The sequence below is a fragment of the Protopterus annectens genome, chromosome 6.part0, assembly GCF_019279795.1.
Source record: "Protopterus annectens isolate FY-2018-M chromosome 6.part0, PAN1.0, whole genome shotgun sequence".
Classification (NCBI taxonomy): Eukaryota; Metazoa; Chordata; order Ceratodontiformes; family Protopteridae; genus Protopterus; species Protopterus annectens.
The window spans coordinates 225,881,696-225,906,542 of record NC_056737.1 but is presented as its reverse complement, the minus strand read 5'-3'; the positions used below and the strand labels follow the sequence as shown (position 1 = coordinate 225,906,542).

The 24,847-nt window shown below is 35.2% G+C and overlaps 1 protein-coding gene across 1 annotated transcript in view; it reads left to right on the top strand.

Moving 5' to 3' along the window:
• Positions 1-24,847, top strand: part of LOC122803805 (vomeronasal type-2 receptor 26-like) — a 189,640-nt gene that overhangs the window by 69,055 nt on the left and 95,738 nt on the right. The window contains exon 3 of the mRNA XM_044073490.1: positions 4,293-4,520. Coding sequence (XP_043929425.1) covers positions 4,293-4,520 — 228 coding nt within the window. The remainder of the gene's footprint in view (positions 1-4,292; positions 4,521-24,847) is intronic.

The following is a 24,847-nucleotide window of genomic DNA, read 5'->3' as shown; positions in this document are numbered from 1 at the left end:
TTAGTTCATTATAAAGTTCATTGTCCTTATGGATCCCATTCAGGAACTTCCAAGCCCTTAAACACCTTGGTACCCTTCCACATGAGATGTACTCCTTCAAATAGACATTGTCAAGCTTCAGTGACTTGTATTTCAAAAGCTTTTTTTCAAACAATGTCAGTTGATTATCAAAAGTTCCATTTATACAAGATGTTATAGTAGGTGCTTGAAAACTAAATTCAATTTTTTTTAACCATGACCAAAGTCAAAAAGAACAGTCCCAGTCCCTTCTCATTGTAAAACAGTGTTCAGGTCAGGTACCATGCTAGTTCATATACGTCCTGCACTTTATGCACATGCACACCCATTCAAATCCAACATTGCAGCAGGTATCACTCCTGTGGGGTAAAACGTTTGCTCCAATCCATGTCTCGAAGGAGCAACAACAATAGGCAATGCTGAATTAGCTGATATAGAAAAAATAAGTGCACAATTGGTTTGATCCATCAACGTCTACACTACTGGAGTAAATAACAGTACCAACTGAGTTAAATGGCACAATTATGAGTTCAACTTGAATCATGCTTGTATGCATGCAATTCTACAGGTGTAGTGTACATTGCATTTTGCAATTACTGCCATAGAAACTATGTAAGGAAAATTGAACGTGCCTTAAAATGAAGACTATACAGTATGAGCACCACTATGATATTTGTAGCTCAAATACTAATAATGCATTGTACAAACATAAGTTACTTTGTATAAATATAAAAAGATTTTTTTTTATTTTAGAGCAAGTCTTATTTAATCATAGAAAGGGTCCATGGGAATATAGGCTTTAGTATCGGGAGTTATTGTGGCAGATTAGACTAAATGCAAGTGTGCATCCTGGTCTTAATGACACTGTTTCTTTAAGCAGCATGCGGAAATTGCATGCAACTAAGTTGCAAATGATTATGTTGTATGCGAATTTTATAACATTAAGGTATGTTCACATTAGACATTTGTATTATTATTATAAATGTGAGTTTTTTTTCATAATTCTCATATTATGACAAATGTCAAGCAGACAGTCAACAGCATTCTCAGTGCCCATACCCCCATCACCAACCTCTTAGTACAGTAATTCTGGATGAAGCAAAATAAGCAAATAAATAAAAAACAAGACAAAGGTGTAACAAAAGGGATTTAAAACACTGGACTTATAAACCAATAAAGATGTTAGAATAACAAATTTTGCATTGCTTCAACCAACATTTATGAGAAACAGACTAAAAATACCAGACAAACAGTTGAATACTCTGCAGCATTCTCACAACCCCTACCACCCTCTTACCCTCTGAGCACAATTCTAGATAAAACCAAAAATCATTGTAGAACAAAGGCAGAACATCAGGGATAGCTTTAAACATTGCTGCATACATTTTGGAAAATTTGTAGGACATTAAAATTACATCTGTATATTCTGTGACATTCTCACAGCCCCTATACCATCAATACTAACCTTTCAGCAAAATTCTGGACAAAGAAAAAAAAATCACAGGACAAAGGCATATGAAGGATTTAAAACACTTGTCTAATAAACTTATAAAGATGATAGAACAGGTATTACAGTAGCATGCATTACATAAACTCACACTTTTTTATGACTGAGACCAAAAATACCAGGCAGACATGAGGACATTCTACAACATTCTCACATCCCTACTCTCCTCCCAATTTCTCATCACAACAATTCTGGACAAAGCAAAAAATTATCATAGAACAAAGGCGCAGCATCGGAGATAGTTATAAACATTGCTGATATAAACTTAAAAAATATTAGAATAACAGGGTTTGCATTAGTCTACATTAAAACATCATCTGCAACATTCTTACAGCCACTATAACCCCCGCTACCAACCTTTTGCACAATTCTGAGCAAAGCAAAAATAAATAAATAAATATGAATATTCTTATGCAGGACTCACTAAAAGACTAGAATCTAGACATTAATTGCAGACAAGCCTTCCCAATCTCTTAGCACAAGAATTCTGGACAAAGCAAATATAAAACTATTTAAACCACAGCCCGTCTCCACCATCCCACCCCCAATCCTCAAAGAATTCTGCAAGAAAAAAAATATATGTTACAATTCTCATCTCCCTGTGTTTTATCAACCCCCCCCCAAAAAAAGTTAAAAAAAAACAGTAACTCATCTTTTCTGCAGTGAAAGGCTGCTACTAATCCACTTCTCTAAACGATTGCAGGTAAACCCCTGCTTACTACCAAACAGACCAATTCAGCCCTTTTAATTTGTCCTTAAAGGGGCAGCTTTTCATACTATTTAAAAATTGCCCTGACAAGGGCAGTTGAAAATGTAGCTCTTGGCTTGTCCCAATGATCTCTATAATGATCTTTATTAGAAGTCTTTCTTCCAAAGTCCTTATCCTCCTCATGCCACCAGTAATACAGTGAACAATCTATTGAAAATCCGAGTAGCAAAGCAAAATTTTCCCTTAAAAAATAAGAGAAAGGATTGCTTGCTACATATGTGCCCTTTTAAAGGCAACTGACAGAGGAAGTGCTTTGCAAGGACCGATTTGGTCTTTGCTTTGTCATTTAAAGAGAAAAAAAATAAGTAACTTATTTCCCTGTTTGCTACAACCAATCAGGTCCTTGCTTCACTGAAGGGGATCTGAAGGATTGCAACTTTCAGCTGACATCACAGCTTACAGGGAGAGCAAATAAAAATGTTTCAGTAGTGCCGTGAATCCTGCGATGCTTCTGATCTATCAAGCTGGTCAGAACCAGAACCGAGCAAGGAGGAAGAAGAAGAAACCCATGATCGCCTATGTGAAAACTGACTGCATGTTGTCAGTGGGGGCCCTTGTATGCAGGGAGATATGGGTGCCTAACGCTGGCTATGCCTTTAACTTCCTAAATTGGTGGTCATACCACAACCACCCATTAACTTTTCTTAATCTCTGAGCCTTGCTCATCATCAAAAATATGCCAGCACAAGAAGCCCTTGTTTGGAATCCTTTTTTAGATGGCTGCTATCAAAATAAATTACTCCAAACACCCAGTTTTCACATGATTTGGCCCTAATCTACCCCTCAGTCAAGTGGCACTTTTGCATTGTAATAAATAAAAGCAAATGCTCAGAAGAGTGAATGCCCTATTTCATTGTGTTTCAGCCTGCTAGCTGCTTTCTGTGATAGAATACATTGCAGCAGGGTCAGGAAATTTGCCTTTGTCTCATTGTTGTGAGATCTTGAAGATGGTAGATATAACTATATAATAAAAGATAATTTATATTCTAAAACATACACACTGATTGGACTGATCACTCAGAATGCCCTCAGCAAATCCATTGTTTATCACATAAATAAATCCAGCTATAAGAATCATTTCTACTCTACTAATGGAGACTTCACTACAATTAAAAAAAAAAAAGCACAAGCCATTAATGTCCCTTGAAATTAGCTCATTCTCTGTTGAAAACACTTATATTTGAGCTACACAGCTTTTTAATAAAAGAGTTTTTAAGAGAGAAAGAAAGACATCTGTTATATTTAGTATACAGTATCTGTGTTGGAACAATATCACGGCTACTGACTACAACGAACCATACATTAAGGGGGTAGTGCCCAGAAACAAAAGTTCTGTAAATCAGCTGTCAGCTTACGTGTGCATGTGCTCACATACACACACACACACACACACACACACACACACACACACACACACACACACACACACACACACACACACACACACACACACACACACACACATATGCTGAATGCATGCTCAGTACATTGTTTGGCTCCCCCAAAAAAGATGCATTGTGGAGATACACTGAAGTGATGTTATACGAAGACATTATTGAGGAAGGGTAAGTAACTTCTTTCTTAAAGTTGTATAACAGCAATAGCCTACTTCTGGATGTGAGTTTCATAGGATTTTCCCATTGTTGGCTTTGTTTGTTCACTCGGGCTTTGCACACATGATCAATCATCACCATCTGTGGGTATATCCTGTAAAATCCACATCCAGTCATGGGTTATTGCTAAATTATCAGGGGGTGTGGGGATGCAGGAGACTTGTCCCAGTACAAAAACTATTACTTTTGTTTTTTTGTGTTTTTCTGGTAATTTTATCTTAAATGATAGCTTTCATTTGGTTTACTCTTGAGCATTTGACATTTGATGATATAGTCACTGTATTGTACTATACTACTCTATATCATGTTATATTATAAACTGAATAAGAAAATAACAGAAAGATGTGAAAGTCATAACTTTAAACTGTTGGCTTTCTGTTTGCAGCTTTTCCACTATATTAAGAATGTTCACTTTTGGAACAAAAATGGTGAAGAAGTATTATTTGATATAAATGGTGACCCTCCAGCAATGTTCAGCATAGTAAACTGGCAAGTAACATCAGAAAACTCTTTCAGGTATCAGGATGTTGGCCGTTTTGATGCCACTGCTGCAGAAAACCAAAAACTAACAGTGGACATACCTGCTATATTATGGAATGAAGGTCATGGAAAGGTTAGATTTCAAAGATATTGCCCTTTAACAGTTTCAGTCATTTAAATATATTGTGTTTATCTTTACACAGTTGGGTTAGGTATTTTGTGAATGCATAACTTATACTGCAGACGAACAACAACTGTTGCACAACACAGCTTAGGTTCTGCAATTGAAAGTATCGATTTAATGGATAGTGTTCTAATCTGAGTAAGATGTATAGAAGTTACAAAACTGCTTTTCAAAAGCAAAAATTAAAATTATAACCAACAATACAAAGATTATAGTTCAGAGAAACAAAAATATCCTAAAAAGATAAGTTAGGAAGGCATACGTGAAGAAGATGTAATGCACCAGCAGAGTGAGTATATTGACAGAGAAAGTGATATAAGAGGGCAAAACTTAAATATTATTTATTATTTATTTTGCATTTGCTAACTGGTATTGTCTTACTGGGCATGAGAACAGTTTTTAGCAGAAAGAAAAGCTCCAAATAACAAATAGTAACAATATGCTATACAAGCTTTACATGGCAAATGGCAATAATAATATATAGTAAGAGTATACTAATAGCTTAGAAATTAAGACTTAGGACTACCAGCTGATTGATCAGGGTTCAAAACTTGGCTGGAGCACAACTGAGCAGCAGCATCTGTGTGGAAGAAAGGCCTGACAATCTGCATCCATGATATACCATGAGAACGCTATAGGGCCAACCCATAGAGTTGCCATGAGTCAATTTCGTCTTGACAGTATCTAGCTATAAGGCTACATACATGAACAAAACAAAACATAGACGTCTTTATATATAAAATTCTTTACTTCTTTATACATGTGCAAGAAGCAAACATATGTATTTACATTGTAGCTTTTTATGTTGCACAAAATTGTTTATTTGAGAGTGTGTGTTTGTATCTTAGGTGCTGTTTAAGATCTGATTTAAAAGGTTGTAGTTGCTTAGTTTGCTTGAAGGGGAAGGGATAGAGTTCCAAATTTTGGAAACATTGATGCACTAGAGTTCATCCTTTGTGCAGTTGGAGATTTGTTTTTTTTTTTTTTATGGTAAGTGGATATTTGCCTTGGGAACATAGATTTCTCCTTGGGTTATAGTGCTGGGTCATAGATTTAAGGCCTGGACATTTGTCCAGTTTGTATATTAAAGTGTGGACTACTAGAAGCTGGTATTACTGAAGGATGTAGGGTAGTTCATTCCAGTTTAGTAGTCTGAGGGCCTGGCAGTGGTAGGTATGGTAAAGAGAAATTTGCAGGAAATTTAGAGATTTTGTTATAACACAGTTCGAGTTTTATTCTGTGGAGAAGTGGCAGGTTTGTGATGATTTGGGAGGCATATTGTAACAAGGAGAATATGTTTTTTTTTTCTTATTCTTTTTTTTTTTTTTTGTTGCAGCAGTTTTCAGGCTTTATCTGTGAGGAAAGGTTCAGCTCTATACATCAGTTAACCCTTTCGGTTTGTCTTTTTGACAGTTATTTGGGTATGGGGATCATATTTCATGTTATCTTCAATTGTGACTCCATAAATTTCATTGTGTGGCTCAATTTCCATCTTAGTGTTGTTAAATGAGGTGGTCTTTACTTTGTGAGTGTGATTTAGGATTGAAAAGAACAGTTTACTTATGTTTGTTTGGGGGTGGGGAGCTTCAGTAGTAGTAATGAGCTGTGTAGCCAGATTTCAATGGATGTGAAGGATTCTTGGGTCAGTCTTTGTAATCTATTCAGGGTAGATGCAGAGCAAATTAATGTAAAATCATCAGCACATTGAATCTGAGTAGTGTGCTTGGTTGCTGAGTGTAGATCGTTTCTGAATATGTTAAACAGAAGTGGTCTCAGAATGGATCCCTGTGATACACCAACTGTGACAGGTAGAAAGGACGAATACTTATTTTGTTATTTGACAGCTTGGCATCTTTCTAATAAGTAGTGTCAAACTAGGAGAGAGTGGTAGTAGAGAAGAAAAGAGAAGACAAATTTTGTAGTAGTAGATAATGGGAGACTGTGTCAAATGCTTTCAACTAGTCTAGTGAGGAAACTAGGTTGCTGGAATTTATGTTTTTATTGATGGTGTCAGTAAAATGTAGTAGGTCTATGGTGGCACTACAGTTGGGTTGAAAGTCATGTTGTTTCGATGAAACAGAGTTATTTATGCTAAAGTAGTTAAGTAATTGAATGTGTATGCATGTTTCGGGGATTTTAGATATGGGAGGTAGTACAGTGATTGGCCTGAAATTAGCATAGTAAACTGGAGGAGCCTCCTTTGTGAAGTGGCATTACATATACTTTTTTCTGTGTAGTGAGGACAAGACAATCATCAATTGAGCTATTTATTAGTATGGTTATGGGATAGGCAAGACTCTCAGCACCTATTTTCAGATATTCTGGTAAAAGACTCTCTGAGGAAATTGTTGCAGTTTTCAGTCGTAGGAATGTTTTTTTAACTGATAAAATAATGCAGGTTTTTAGAGAGAAATAGGCTAAGAGAGAGGTGGATTCTGGATTCTATCAAAGGGTTTAAATCACCCATATTGTTGATTTCTAGTATTGAGGTGATGGATTACATAAAATGATTGTTAATTTTTTCAGCTGTTTTTGCCGTGAATGAGTCTGGTTGTGAACTGCAACCTGGCTTTTACTTAGTGGTTGTTTAGTTTTGCATGATAGCCAGGCTGCAGGGCTCAGTTTAACTCTTTTTTTGCTTGGGTAGCATGTTTATTTAGTATGGCGAAGAAGATTTTATTGAATTCAAGTAGCACTTCATCTAACAGTAGTGTTTTTAGAAATGTCCAGTTGTAAGATTCTAGAACAGGAATAAAGCCTCTGCACTGAAGCTAATTAGGTTGTCCATTAAGTTGCAGTGTTGTTTCCTAGGGGAGTACCTAGGAATTCTTTTGACAAAAGTAGATAGATGGCCAGTTAGGGTACCAGGTAAGGCACTTATGGTAAAGATATTACAAGTGTGTGATGATTGTATCTAGTGTAACAGTAATTCTGCTAGTGGGTTTATTTTTCTGGTTAATGTCTCTATGAATTGTTTAAAGCCACAGAGGTTAATGCTTGCAGTAGGGATGACAGGTATCATTCTGAAACAGTTTTATTACCCTGACTCAGATTTTTACTTTGCTGGCAAGTGACATTGACAGTCAGAGGTAGTTTGAGCACCATTAATGCCCAGAAGGTTGCAAAAGTCTAAAAATAAATATTAATATCTGAGTAATTATGTTGGTTCATTTATCACATGATAACAGAGGTTCCCCCCAGGCCTCTGCTGAAAATTGGCAAAATCAAATAAATTTATTAAATTAAAAAATGATAGCAACAATATTACTGTTACTTTTAGATATAACCTAGGAGTAATGTATATGTTCATTCATTACTAAAGTTGAAATAATATAATAAAGGCTATTTAGTAACTCTTTGGTTTATGCAAGAATCACAGGTCTTTTTTTCAAATTCTAAGAATCTGTAGTTTTCAGTCAGTTGTTGTTTACTTTCAGAAATTATGCTTTAAAGATGTAAATTGTGTTGTCCATTCAAAGAAGCACACTCAGTTTGCTTGAATATGGTTTGGCCTATTTATTTACAAGCTAAGCAAATATGTAGTAAGCAGTCAGAATTTTTGGCAGTGTCTAATAATATAACCAAGATGGTTTTGGAGTTTATGATGGAACTATAGTCAAAAAAGGCATTTTTGGAGAAGTGTAAATAAAATTAAGCAGCAGTTATCAACTATGACAAAGGAAATCATGAGTCAATGGATTTTCATAATATCTCATGCAAAGAAAATAATACAGAAATTATTTATTTTTTTGCTGTGGACAATGTTTTTACCAGTGAGTTGGTATCATGTTCACATAAACTCTAGGAAATTCTGTCAGAAGATGATTTTTTGACTCTTACTTATTTAAAAAGTCAAGTATGTCTTACGATAAAGAACATTTGTGTGATGCACTTGTATATAGTAGTTTTAAGAGAAGTCAAGATTTGTCAGTTTAAACAGACATTCTGTTTTATGGCACTTTTTGTTGTAGACATAATATTTGTGAATATGTATAGGTTAGATATATATCTGGAATAAGAACTGAAAGCATGGTACAACATAGTTGTGATTCACAGTCTGTGATTTATGTCTTGTGGTGTTTCTGTAATTTATATTGCATAAGTGAGATGAAAATGAAATTTAGAGTGAGGCTACAGTAATTTATACAGTAATACATTAGGGGGTATATTTAATGGAAAGCAACACATTCATTTTGCATTGAGATGTCATGCAAATGATACTAGCCTCTTAAGAGCTAGCATTTCAGAAAGTACAATTAATAGTAGACATGTTTTAAAAATTAAGAGAAGGTTGAAATATAAAGAATTAGTTTATATTTTAAAGTATGGTAGATTGAAACCTAATACATTAAATCAGGAAGATAACTCGGCAAAGCTGATTGGTTAAGTGTATGTTGATGTCACAACCTTGTAACTTCTTAAATATTGGATTTACACTGATGTCCAGATTTCTTGAAGGCTTCAGCTGAGGAGCTAGAAATGTTTAATGATGTTTTAATAAAAGTTCCTCATGCATGTTAATTGGTTGTAAATTATTATTAATAATGGAAAGCGGTAAGATGTCTGAAATGAGGTGAATCATCAATGCAAATAAAGCTAACTAAAGAAAACTGCAGAAAAGCATAATCCATAAACAAAATAATACTAGAAAAGAACTGCCTATGGCTCAGAAGGGGAACTAGATTAACAAATGGTGGGTATCCCTTTATATAATTGAATACACATCTTGTCAGCAGGAGCACTTTGTGTTCTGTCTGCTCTCATTTGAGACTCAAACACATTCCATATTAATTTGTTTATATTCAGGAATGCATTTGCCATTAGTGGAATAAGTCAGAGGTGTAGCTGCTTTATTTCACCTTCTTGTAATTATCCTTTATCTGGGGCAGAAGCACATTTAGCATCAACTTTGCAAGCCTGTTTCATTAATTGATAATTTCCAAGAAGTTGTGGCCTAACAGAGAATTACAAAAAACAAAGATTGTTGCTTGTTACTCAGTCAGTCTTTGCCTAAGTAAACATCCCTCTGGAACATATAGAAATCTGTCTGGGTGCAGATGATAAATGAGGTATTCCTGTCTTCTGATCTAGAAGGAAGGTCAGCTGAAAAATCTGGAAGGTAAACAAAGATGTCCCACTAATATGAAAGACTCCTGCACGTCAAATGAATGACAGTCTAATGCCATGTGTTTGTGGGTCTATGTAAGTTATGAGTTTTTTTGTCACTTTATGGTATCTCTGTACCAACCAGAAATAATCAAAAATCGTATTACTAGAAAAATACTGAAAGTTGACAGTTATACTTAAGAAGTTAGTGGTGATTGTTGAGTCACCATTTTAAAATGTTTGTTCATTTTCTGAAATACTATAAATGACTCATACTTGGGTCAAAAGTCTTATGAACCTTAACAAGAGGGAGCATCATGCAGGCGACCTGAAAATATTTCCAAGGTAACTAACTCAGGGTATTTGTCAGTCTCTAAGTAAAGAGTGTTGTCTGTATGGTGACTTAGACTTCTTTCTTGCAAAAATAGCCCTCAGAGCTCTTTAGTGCCATTTAAAGCAAGTTGCCCTTCCCTAAAATGGGAACTTTCACAGGCAGTGCAGCCATCTTTCTGTGCTTAGGTTTCATATTTAGTTCTTGATGTGCACACACTCTGATTTTCTTGAATTGGAATTAGAATTGTCTTCTCAGGTTTTGTTACATATATTTTCCTTTAGTAAAAGATTTAAGTACCTTGAGCCATCTTACTTGTATGGCTTTGTTAAAGATAGTACAATTTATAGAGTTAATAGTGTTGCACCTAGACAAAATACAAAATAAATGTTGATAGTGAAAGTCTTTAGCACTCTTTACCTTCCATATGATCAGTTGTTTATGCCCTTAGCTGTGGGTTGTATCTGTTTTTTAAAGGCAAACTTCACTTTCTTGAGAATCATGGTGGCATGCAATTAACAATATATATTTTATAATCCCAAACAATAAGTAGTGATCAGTTAGACAACAAGAGCATACCAAAGACATTTGAGAACAGGCAAAGTTACCATAATGATTTTTAGAAACAGAATAGTAAGAAAAATAATAAACATGCCTTCATTATACTAGAAGAGAAGATCGTTGTGGTTAAAGAGTAATGTGTGCAAATGAAACTTAAGTAATTGAAAGAAAGAATTGGAAGATGGCTAGAATGAGAAAGCTTGTATTTATATTGTCAAAGCAACAAAACATTAAGAGTTTGAAGGTCTACAGAAACAAGAACAGGACTATCTAGGGTAATGAATTTCCCCAAAATGGAATATACAATCAAATAATATACTGAAGATATATAATAATGGCAAGGGTCAAAGACTTTAAATGTAGTCTTAAGAAATATAACAGAAATAAATATGGAAATTTTTGAAGAAGACCATTTTTTTAAATATTGAGTCTTCCTGTAGTCTACAGGATCAGCGTTTTATATTCAGAAGTATAGAGAGAAACCTTTGCTCTATATGCCTAAGAAATTATTTCTATCAATTTAGGGAATTTTTAAGAAATGATGCCTAAGACGATTGTTAAAAATATAGGTTTTCAGGAGTTTGACAGCTGTATAAATGATGCAAGGTAGAGGGGAAGTATTGACTATGAAGAGATAAAAGGTTGCAATCTTGATTTCTTTCTGTAATACCTCTATTATATGCAAAAATAAATATACAATCAGAAATCACCCTTATTTTTTGTTTGAATTAGTTCAAAGTAAAGTTTCTGACTCTATGGCTTGGTTTGGGTTAGTCAATGTTAATGCACTTCACAAGTAGATTTACAATGCCATAACAGGGGATGAAAAACAATTTATGTTTATTTGATAAGGATGACATTAATATCCCTTTTGAAATTAAATGAATGGTGTTATACAGATTTATTTCTTGACTAGCAAGTCAGGAAATTATGGTAAGATTTTAAGTATAGTCTCATAGACTGTTATTGACTTACTAAATAAATAATTAGATTATGATTCCATCATTTGTGTACAACATTTCAAGTTAATAGTATTTCAGGAAACATGGGTAGCAGATTTTTAAATAGTTTTTGGACCCTCTAACTACTAATAAATCAGACCTCCCATGGCCAAATGGCTCATTTATTCCCCATCACCAGGGCAGGGTTTGACCAAGAGAGTGCATTGTCCAGATAGTCATCAGGGTGCTTTGTGATTTTCTTTCTTTTGTGTAATACTCCTCTATGAATGTTGAATGAGTTGTTTACAGGTGGCCATGCAATGGGTTGACCATGCTTGGCAGTTCCCTCTCCGCACTTCTATGAGGGTGTTCCCAAAAAGTAACCATGCCTGTTGCTGTAAAGGCACATCTGGCTATCATCCCTAGTCTCCACTTTGTAGTGCATATAACCAGTCTACTAAGAACCTCTCCATCCTCGGACTGTATTCTCAGCACATGAACTTTGTCTCCTGCAGCAATCTATTAATCACAGCAGCAAACAGCTCTAATTTGCCACTTTGACAGGTACAAAGGGGAGGTGTTTAAGGGGAGGGGAGATGAGTTTAAGGGCTATAACTCAGGCATAACAAAAGAATGAAAATTGCTCACTTTAGAAAGAAAAAGAAGTAACATAGACATGCAATAGAATAATTCTATATACCTGATTATGCCATCTGAGATCTGCAATAGCTAATCTTCCCATCATTATTGTTATGTTCAATATTTTCGCTGACTTTCTACAAAGTACAATTATGCCAAAACACAGTTCCTTTCCTAAGTTCCATATTGTATCTCCTTCTCAAACTTTTTTTGCTTGTAATCTCTTTTCTTATGTCAAAAATCTTAATCTTCCAATATTATTACATCAACATCACACTTACTACACCAATATAGGATTCCTATTCTTCTACTTATGTTTTGATATTATTTACATTTACTGAAAGCACTTTAAAGTTGTCATTATGTCTTTGTTGTAGTACACCAGCAACTGTGTATGTCTGAAGTATATATCTCATTTGCATTATCTCTTTCCTTGCTTTTTATATTTTACACTTATCCCTTTAACATCTATTTTTCTGTCTCTTACTCTGTTGCCAATAGAATTATTTTTACCTTTCACTATTTTCCAGTTTATATCTTCCTCATCACTTATTTCTGAATCTTCTTATATGTTATCTTCTGTTTTATTTTTTTCTTTATCCATATCATTTTTTTATCCTGATCTTGCTTCCCTACTTCCTCTTTATCTTTTATTGGGACTGTTTCTTCTCTTCTTATACTGTCCACGCTTTTGTTTTCTTCTTCTTCATCCTTTTTTCTTTAGAGTACATCCCATCCATAAATGCTCAGTTTTGCTACATTTATAACCTTTCAATTCTCACTTTTTGCATCATGACCGTTTCCCTACAAATATAGCATTTCCTCTTATCACAATTACTTGTCAAATAATCTTTTCCATAGGAAAAATATTTTTGGTTGTCCCCAGTATTTTACAGTACCTCTGTTATCCTCTACATTTATCATACCAGGGATATGACCATTTTTTTCTTTCTCCTTTTTCAGTACAATATGACAGGCCCATCACCCAGTCCATGATACTCTGTTATCATAAACTTTGCTTATGTCCATAACTTCTTTACAGAGTTTGCTTAAATGTCTCTTTAAAGTTTATTTCTCAACTTCAATTTGAAATTGAACACATATTTTCCTTTTTGTTTTTCTGTGAAATGCTTTAACCACATAAGAATTCCATGAATTACAGTTCTTTTTCTTCTCATCCTCCCCCAAAAAAACTTTTCAGAACAGAGCCAGTCTCAAAAATAATGTCACAAAGTGTCTCCTTATGAATAAGATTAACAACTCTTAGTTTTTCACTTTCAATGGAACCATTAAATTATCCCGAATATCATACCTGTCCATTTCTTTTTCTTCTTTGTTCTGAATTCTCACCATAAAATTCCTTTGATTGTTGACATTTCCTTTCCTCTATTCATCTCTCGTCAGTTTCTCTGCAGTTTCTTTAACAGTCTCTGTATATGATTTTTTTTGTCTGGCAATCTTCTTTCAATAGCTTCCAATTCCTCTGACTGAATTTTTGTCCTTAGTTTCACCTCATGAAACATCTTTTCCACTATCCAGCTCACTCTGCAACAACAATTCACCCAAAATATCATCCCACACCCCTCCCAACTGGAGGGCTGTAGTAACACATCCATCATTGTTTTGAATGCTTGCTTCTATTGAAATAAATAAATTCTGCTGAAACAGCTCCTCAGAATCTTGTAGAGCTTCAAACACTGCACTGGCAATTGCCTCTGTGCTCTCCACCATCCTGGATCTCCTTGAGTGCCTCTACTGTACTTTGAACTGAACAAGCACTGTCCTAACAAGTACAGGAAGTTCTGCGATAACCTGGCCAGATTTCCCCTAGTAGTGTAAATACCACGTGACTCCTGAAAAGAGGCTACTAGTGTAGCAAGACTAACCTAGTCAAAAAGGATAAATAAAATAAAATATTTTTGCTTTCTGCTGTGTTTTTTCCTGCTCTATTCCATTTTCAGCCCACATCCCTAAAGCTGACTATACCAAATTATATTATCCATTATATTCTTTTGCTCAAATAGACTTTCACATTTGTTTGTCATCTCTGTATGTTTTGCTCTTTCCAAGATTTCCCCAGTTTACTGTCTGCCAAGCAGTTCTGTAATCATCTTGTGTGAAATGATGTACATAGCTAATTTAGCAATGTCTACTGCTACTAAAAAGGGGCAGCCTTCTGATCACCCTCTAATATGTCACTCTATCCATGGCAAACTCCACAACTGAAAGACTACAAAATCCCTATTTTTATGGTCCATTATTTGATATCTTTCTATTTGACTTCTCCAGACATGTGCTGCAAGTAATTTTTTTACCTCGGTTAGCACAAGATGAAGAAAATAAGGTTATCCATAATTTAATGAATAATAGATGTCTGAGCATATTTTAATGCAAGTGCATTATTATTCAAATTATATTTCTTTATACTGTATAACACAATTGACATATGCATTTGCTAAAAACATACATTATCATAGCCACACATTATGCATCTACAGTACAATGGTTTGGTGACCAGCATGAACACAGGCAGTGCCTATGAAACAAGCATAAAATGGCTGCCAAATAAAAATGCTCAATTCATAATATGTTACACATATGCCTGCATTTTCCCTTGTACAATGGTAAAAAGGCACATCACAAATTCAAAAATGTCTGTTCATCTATTTCCTCCACCTACTTCACAGTTTTAGGAAGTATGGTATGTTGATAACGCACTTAATATTTCTTAAGAAACATTGTAGTATACTTTGTCAAACTCACAGTCTCCATTGTTTTCCCAGTGTTGCACAGAAAATGCTGCATTATCTTGTTATTTCATGTCTTTTACATACTTCGACCACATCTTGACTACTCTTAGTGTTCTGCTTTCCATGTTCCTATTCAGTTCACATGTCCATCATTTTTCTTACATAGTACTGCTTACCATAATTTCACGTGTAATGCATGAATGACACAATCAAAAAGGTCCTAAGGTTAATAAACTGGTTAATGATAAATGGAGTGTCAGATTTCCTTGTCAATGTTTCACTCTGTCTTTGCTTGGTAGTTTGGTTGTACTCCACCTCACCTGTACTCTGTGTTGGATTGTGTGTCTAGTGGAGGTAGAGCTGAAAATTATAAGTGGCCTATTTACTGCAACAATAGCACTGGATTTCAGCCAAAAGTGTAATTAGAAATGGCAAGGCCTGCTTCATACATGTCAGACTGGATCTTCATCCCTACCACTCCTATTTATTTACTAATTTGCATTTATTATCAGGAAAGTCTGAATGGGAATTAAAACCCCTTTTCAATGGATACCCATGTAGAAAAGCTCCATGGTTATCATGACAATCTGAGATACAGGGAACCTGTTTGCGGACAAATTTTAAACATAACCCTTTCAGCTATAAGTAGGGAGCATGTACTGGTTGCACTCACTAAAACCAAAATCATGGCCTCAATGGGCCCTCATATTATCCCAGGATGCCCGCTGAATAGTCTAAAATATGACTTATCATGAGTCCTGGAGTCAGTATTTAACTATAATCTTAAAACTGGATTTGTGCTATGTGAATGAAGGACTGCAATGGTCATCCCCCTTCATAAGGGAGAACCTTAAACAAATCCTGGAAACTACAGACCCATTAGTCTGACTAGTCTTATTTGCAAAGCCATGGAAAGAGTTATCATGGAAATTATCAATAAGGACATAGGAAACCTCCAGACACTGGATACATCCTAGTTTGCTTTTGTCAAAGGAAGGTCATGCTTACCGAATCTGGTGGACTTCTTTGAAAAGGTCACTAAGGCAATGGATGAAGGGAAAACTGTGCGTACTGCCTATCTTGGTCTGGCTATGGTATTTGATACAATACCCCACTCGGGCATTGTCAACAAACTTACAGAACTAGGTATAATCTCCTTTATAAGATGCTGGATAGCTAGCTGGCTCACTGTTAGGACCCAGAAGGTTAGAATTGGTGAGGCCACCTCCACAAAGAGGCCGGTCACCAGTTGAGTCATCCAAAGTTCTGGGCTAGGCCCACTCCTCTTTGGCATCTACTTCTTGGATGTCAAAGCCAATATCAGAAGCCTCTGGCTAACTAAGTTCACAGATTATTGTAAACTGCGAACAATCATTGAATTCCCCCAAGACAAGAACACCCTTTAGGAAAGTCTAATACAGACAAATGCTTGGTGACAAAGTCGTGGCTTAAAACTCAGTACCAAGAAATTAACTGCACTACCTTTTGGGAAGACTGCCACCCCTTGAAACTGCTACTAACATAAAGAACAATGACTAGAAACCAGTTCTGTCTGAATATAAATGTTTTTACTGCAACAATCATATAAAACAAAAATCAAGCGAAGATGTTAAGATTGGGATTAAAGACTGCTATGAGACCTTGTGTAAGTCTTACTCTTGATGATAATACCAATACTGTAGATTATATAACCATGACAATAAATATAACCCTAGAACAGATTACAGTCATTGGAGTTTATAGACCACCAAAGTCAAGTGCTGATGACCTACAAGAATTTCATCTCTTGCATGAAATGCAGGACAGTAAATGATAATAGGTGGAGATGTAAATTGAATAGAGACAAACTGGTGTAATTTTGATTCTACAGCATTAGCAAGATAATTATTTGCAATGTATATACAGGAACACCAATTGGTACAGACTGCAAACATGCCTACTAGGGGAACATAATTGTTTGTTCCTAAGAAGGTGATTGTTATTTCATGTCAAATTTTTCTACCCTTGATGTGCAATGATCAAGTGGCTTTGAAGGTCAAACTACTGCTAGTCAATACTGCCAAACTGAAATTAATGCCAATGGACAGAAGATTAATAGACCATATGGAAGCAGAATTGCCACTGTGTAAAAGTAGCTGGAATGATACATTTAGTAGAAAGATGACAGAAGGAATGTGGCAAGTTCTGAATGAAACAAATAAATGCAAAAAATCAAAAACATGTTTAACATCAGGATCTTGGCACACAAGGTTAGCAGAATATGTTCCATAAGAGCAAGATACTTAATTAAGATGAGAGATAAAAACATAAGAAATGAGGTTGAACTATAATGTTGAAAACTGAGATAAGTAAATAAACTGGACAGAGAAATTAAACGTGTGAGACAAGAACAGGAAAAGTTTGAAGAAAATGTATATAAAGATACTGAATCATTTAAAGATATTAAGATGTGTCTATTCAGACATAATTTGGTTCTATTCAAATGTAATTTGGATGAATGAGATGGGTAACTGCAAACTGATTCCAAGTTTAGCACCCTTATCCCTCCCTCATGGAAGGGGCAGCATGTAAATGCCCCAATATTATCCTTGTTCTGCCTGTCTCTGGGTTATTTCTTCACAAAATAGAAGGGCTAAAATGAGGTTGAGAATGTTAGGCTAAGCTTCTTAAGATCCTCACAGATCAATAGCCTATGGAGTACCTATGAGCCTGTGGTAGGAGCAAAGGTACATAAGCAGATAAACTTTGTACAGATTCAGGAAAAAAATATTCTCAAACACAATATATATATCTAGAAACTCTTACTCAAAACTGTTTGGTACCAGTGGGGGGAGTGGATTTGTTGCATTCAATTAACTTCAGATACTGAAATTAAATTGGAATATTTTGAAAAAGTACTACACAAACTGGACCCTAGTAAAGCAGAGGGAGGATACAATATTAGTAACAATGACCTGAGAACATTTCAACCTGAACTTACAGTATCATTATATCTGTTATTCAATAGGTCATTTAAGAATGCAGAAATTTCTCAAGACTGGAGACATTTGCTTGATAAAACCATCTTAAAGGGAAAGGTGAATAAGACAAACCCACTGTTGTATAGACACAAAATTCTACTTTCTTGTTGTAGAAATATAATGGAGAAGGGTATTTTGGATAAAGTATTATATAAAATGCAAAGGAAGTGACTTGAATGATATATCAGCATGCATGAAAATGAGTCTATAGAAAAATAAAATGAATGGATCTTCCTGGGTTGTACAATAAAATTATTATAAAACAAATCAACCCACTACAAAGGAGAGCAAGCAGACTTTCAAGAACTTTTAATGAGCAAGAGTTTTTGACTTTGATAGACTTCTTCTGAATCAGCTACCACATATTCAGAAGAAGACATAATTTATCAGCAAGATATAATTTCTTTATTAGTTTATGGAAATATTAAAAGGGTACTTATCTGTATGTTTAACAATGTAAACACTATAAATATATATATATGTGTGTGTGTGTGTGTGTGTGTGTGTGTGTGTGTGTGTGTGTGTGTGTGTGTGTGTGTGTGTGTGTGTGTGTGTGTGTGTGTCTGTGTGTGTGTATATATATATATATATATATATATATATATATATATATATATGTGTGTGTGTGTGTGTGTGTGTGTGTGTGTGTGTGTGTGTGTGTGTGTGTGTGTGTGTGTGTGTGTGTGTGTGTGTGTGTATGTGTGTGTGTATATATATATATATATATATATATATATATATATATATACACACACACACACACACACACACACACACACACATATATATATATATATATATATATATATATATATATATAGATATAAATATATATATATGGGTCTACTCCATATGACTGAAATCTCATTTGACTGAATTTCATTTACCCAAGACCAAAATACCTAACTTTCAAAATGCTGAAAACTCACTTGACTGAAACTCAACATACTGAAAGCTTACAATGCTGAATTTCAAAATGCTAACTTGTACATCATAGACATGTACACTTGCAACACCAATGACTAACTCTTTCCAGAACTTAAAAACTACTTACATACCCTCTTAACAGAAACTGGACGATATAAAACCAAACTAGGTGGGGCGGTATGCCCCCCACATCCCTCAGTGTGGGGGGCTGTGCCCCCCACACACCCCTAATTATATATTCCAACTCCAGGATTGCACTACAGTGGAGAAAAAGGAATATACCTTTTACTTACCTTGCAGTAGTCTATACGCTGCCACTACTGCTGGGAACACACAAAACATCTGCCATATTACTTTAGATACTTCCCATAAAAAAGTAAACAGACATACCCACATTTAGAAATACTACAACACTACTTTCTATATGACTATTGGTATTCTGACAATCAGCACTATAAGTTACAGTAATTCTTTTTATCACAAGCAACTAACAGGAGAAAGGAAACCCACATCAAGTCTATGGCTTACAATTCAGTATAATGAGATTCAGTCAAATGAGTTTTCAGTATTTTGAAAATATGGTATTATGGTCTCAGTCAAATGAAATTCAGTCAAATGAGATTTCAGTCATGTGACGTAGACCCATATATATATATATATATATATATATATATATATATATATATATATATATATATATCAGAGTGTGCGCGAGCACGCATGTGTGTGTGTGTGTGCGTGCGTATGTTGGTACACAGCTTACAGTACAAACATCCATTACCATTGTCTTCAGCAGCATATAAGGCTTCAGCTACTACCATGCAACGGTGTATAATTCACTTGGTTTTGGAAATATTAATATACATATGGAAATAGTAAATACCATCATTATTACTCGCAAACAGCTAACAGTATTTCTAATATTGTATACAGAACATGGAGAGTGACAATGTATTTTTTTTTGTTTTCCACCATGAATTTTCCTCATCATGTCCCTCAGTAAGCATTACTCTCTCAGGAACAACTCTATTTGTACTGTCCATATCAATTTATGTATTTCTAATTCTACAACTAATTCTCCTAACATCTTCCTCAGTAATGGAACAGAGTATAGGTATGTGACCACCCAGCACACACACACACACACACACACACACACACACACACACACACACACACACACACACACACACACAATACAAGCTAACCCATTGCTTGCTCCTTTTTATTTCAGAGAAGACAACATATTTCTCATTGCAATGCTAGACTTAGAAGCCGACATTTCAGTTTTAAACCAAGTATCATAGAATGTCAGTAACTAATAAACATCCTATTAAATTTACTAGTTTTCAGAGTTTTATGGATCACTTTGCAAGTTCTCATACTAACAGGGAAAGCTCTTTTAAATCTGTCTACTCTTAGAATTTCTAACATTTTACTTTATTATCAATATCATGTTCGACCATAGTTTTTAAATATGTTTTAAGCCATTTGAATAACAATTTAGAAACTATCTGTTATATATACTTAAGATTACTGCATTTTATTGACAACAGATGGATTAAATATCTATACCCAGATTGTCTAAAGCATTACAAAATAAATCAAGCTGTTAAAGGGATTTGTGACATACCCACTAGAAGTTATTATGTCTAAAATGCACTCTTAAGTTGTCTATAAGGCTGGGATCTGGCCAACTAAATCTCAAAGTGTTCTCCTAAAAGGCATTTATATACTTCTAATGAGAACAATAAATCTTTCAAGATCCTTCGCTGGTCTGCATATTAGGGAGGAGTTAGATATGTTTAATAAGGGAGAAATTGTCAACAGTATAATTCTGTCAAACAGGTCAAATACAGCTAGAATATTGAATAATAACATGATAAAGAAAATCTTGACCAAAAATAGCTTTTTGATTAAACAATGAAATAAGATTATTAAAACTCCAAAATGAATAAGACTATTTAGAAGTTACATATTGTTATATCTGCATAACTGCCTGAGGAAAATAGAGTTATGAGTAAATCTTTATTACCTCAACAAAAACAAAAGAATGGAAAGAAATTCAAAAAGGTAGCTGCTGTGGGTTAGTGAAAACTAAATAGTAACAATGACAACTGATGAACTACTTCTAATGGAATATACAGTCAGACAACTAATAATTTTCAGGGGGTGATAAGAACTAATGATAGCTAACCATTATTTATTATTTTATGGATAGCCTTTGTTTTCCAGGATTGTCAGACTAGGTATGAAAATGACCCATTTTCAGCAGTGGCCTGGGGAGAAAAACTCCACATAAAAAAATAACAAATTATTATAGATATTTGATTTAACAATAATAACGTAGTAACATAATTTCAGAGACAGTAACATTACACCGTCAGTAATATACTAACATCCTGATAGAAATTACATTAAACGGCAAATAAATGGTTGGACAAAATAAATTTATAACACCACTAAAATATTTCAGATAAATTACAAACTGTTTTTATGTAGTAGTAAAAACAGTGCAAAAGGTCAGATAGCTTTAAGTCAGAAAAAGAGAAAAAGAAAAAAAATGAGTGGAGAAGAAGAGTGACAATAAAGAAAAATATATTAATTGTAGGACAAGGAAAAGAGATTTTTTTTTATTTGCCAATAACTATGGGTTGATAAGATAGAAAAAGTCATTTGTTGTATTATGTTGCAGTTTTGGCTGTTAGTTAAATAAAGCAAAGGATTTAGAGTTTGGATTTAAGGTTAAATGTTCTGTGGTTATGTTATATCCAGGACAGGAGCACTGCCATATTCCATTATTAGCTGGATAGGTTATTAGCTCTGTTTTCATGTTGAGTCTGGGGTATTTTTATCTATGGGAGAGTGGAATGTCATTCCAAATTCTGGAGATGCAGAATGAAAAGAGGAACTCACCTGCAGAGTTATGATTTCGAGACTTGCAGATGAAGTGTATCAGTTGATTAGAAGAGCCTAGATGGGATGTATATTTGGATGAGATTGCAAAGGTTTGGACATTTTTCTGGTTTATGGATAAGGTTGTAAGTTTTGTGGACTTGAGAGTATGTAAGATGGCAGTGGAGTTCAAGCCAGTCTAATTCTTTGAGTACTGTGCAATGACAAGCCCTTGGTGGGGGGGGTTATAGCAAATTTAACAATCTTGTCATAACTTTGGTTTAACTTGTTTAACAGGGTGGATTGTTAGTTGGTAAATATTGGTGCTGAGTAGAGGAATGTAGGAAGGGGGAAAGTAGTAGCAATATGTTTCTTAGCAGTACTGGACAGAAAAGGTTTGGCTCTATAGAAAGACCCTAACTTTTGAGGGTTTTTTGACTGAGTGCTGTATGTGGTAATCAAATTTTAGATTTTCATCAACATAAACATCTAGCAGTTTATTATGTGGTAGAAGTTCAATTATTGTGTTATTTGTGGAGGTAATGAAGAAATTATGTTTCTGTGTGTTTAGCAGCTTAGGTGTAAAAAGAATAAATTTTGATTTTTGGGAGAGTTGAAAAATAATTGGGATTTTGCTATCCATTTTTCCACTGACATAAGAGTCTTATGCTATCTGTTGTAAATGATCTAAGCTTTGTGCTGAGCAGATGACGAGGCATTCTTCGTTCTATTTAGGTTCATAGGTTCATAGGTATTTACTAGGCTCATGACCACAAGGGCATTTTTAAGCCTAGCCATGCATCGCAAATGTCTGACAAGTTCTGATACCCTTGATAAGTGTAAACATGGGTCTGGGAGACGAACCATTTACAGGTTACCTGTTTGCATTAGAGACATAGGTGCCAAACCAGGGATGAATTTCCAGTTTCCCATCCAATTGTACAAATTGCACTTGAATTGGGTTAGGGAGGAACTCTGCTTCACATGGATGGGGAGCCTGTTCCAATTAGGGGTAGTCTCTAGGATACATAGAGATCTCTCCAGCAGGTCCCATTTATATCACAAGCAATGTTTAAGTCTTTAGAATGGGTAATTCTTCTACTGTTTGTTTTGTGGATATGCAGGTGGTCCTTCAGAGTGAGGTTGGATAATGCCCTGTATGCCAGGCATAGATCTCCCGTCAAAAGCCTGTAGGAGACAGAATACAGGGATAGGGCCTTGAGGCAGTCTGCATAGAACATATTACTTATGCTCTGTATTCTTTTAGTGAGAAACCTCTGTGGACATTGCAGTTGTTGGATATGCCTGGTTAGGTACATACCAATGATAATTCTGACGAATGCCAAATACAGTGGAACAATGACTTCCTTGGACTTAGATGCCATACCTTTGTTTATAAGTTGTGCAACATAGAATGATTTCCTCACCACTGTAGACATGTGATGATCAAAGGCTAGATTACTATCTATGTGTGTTCCTAAGTCCCTGATTACTGGGTCATTTCTAAGGAGTGTGTTGTCAACATGATAGTTACCAGGGATGGATGACTTCCCAAAGGATACTATTATTTACTTCTTGGCATTTAGTTTTAGTCCATAGCTCTCACACCAATTATTTGTTTGTATCAGCCCCACCTGGAGAACATTTGTGTCAATGTGAGATTCAATGACAACTCCTAATTTGCAATTATCTGCAAATTTAGTCAGCCACAGACCACTGACATTCGCCTTGACTTCAGAGAAGTAAATGCCAAAAAGGAACAGTCCAAGGACTGATCCCTGAGGGACTCCACTTGTGACTGGCCTCTTTGTAGAGGTGGACTTGTCAATTCTAACTTCCTGGGTCCTGTCTGTAAGCCAGTTAGTTATCCACTGGGTGACATACAGGTTTGTACCTAACCTCTTGAGTTTGTCAACAATGTCTGAGCGGGGTATTGTGTAAAAATGTCTTGCCAGGTCAAGGTAGGCAGTGTGAACAAGATTTGAGAAGTCATTGTTGAAAATGTTAAAGAGTAAGGGGCAAAGAACAGAACCTTAGAATATTTACACTGTTATGGATAAGAATGTGGTGAGATCATTCTGCCGCTTAACTGCTTGAGATATTTCTGAGAGATATTTCAGGAACAAACTCAGAGCTTAGGTGTTCAGTCTGGGAAAGGAGAGTTTTTGTAGCAGAATGGGATGAGAGACTATGTTGAAGGCCTCAGGTCAAGGAAGCGGGCTAGTACAAGGTTGCCTTCATTTCTCCTTAAATTGACTGTATTAATGAATTTGAGTAGGGCAGGGTGGTGGTATAGTGTGGTCAGAAACTGTGTTGAGAAGAGGATAGTTCACAACAAACACTGTTCATGTCAGACAGCTACTTAAAACCCACCTATCTAATACCTGGCTTTTTTAATACAGCACTCTAGACTGACCTCTAACAAATGTGCCAACTAGACTCTGCCCTTTTATGATCTCATTTCACCACTAAACTCCTACTACTAGCACACCTACTAATCAATCAACTAAAAACTACTAAAATAACTCTTCCCTCAATATCTTAAAACCCCTAATCCTACCCTTGTACTGCAACATATGTACATCAACTGTCAGAAAAGACTCCTACTGAGAACTATGTTATTCTACCTTGTATTGAACTACTAGCATATTAATGATTACCATTCTGTTTCAAGATTTCCTTAGCCATTTATTTATATTCTTTTTTTTACTTATTTTAGCATTGTATAATTCATGATATAAATCATTGTTATATGTAAGTGTTCTATTTGTAAAGACTCTGTTTATATTCAGCTTTGTGAAATCTCTTTTTATGTGGCACATTTCTCCCCGGACCACCTCTGAAAATGGGTACTTGCCCAATTGGACCTTCCCAGTAAACAAATGCAAAAATAAATATATAAATAAATAAATAGTAGGAACATTGTGTGATGTGACTGAGTAGCTATATTTGAATCCATTTGTCTAGGATTTTAGACAGGGCACAAGGGTAATATGGCGATAGGTTTATAATTTGTAATATCAGTAGATTTGTCAACTTTATGGAGGGTCCAAAGTAAGGGGATGTAGAATTCCTTGATAGAGCTGTTTATTAGGATGGATACTGG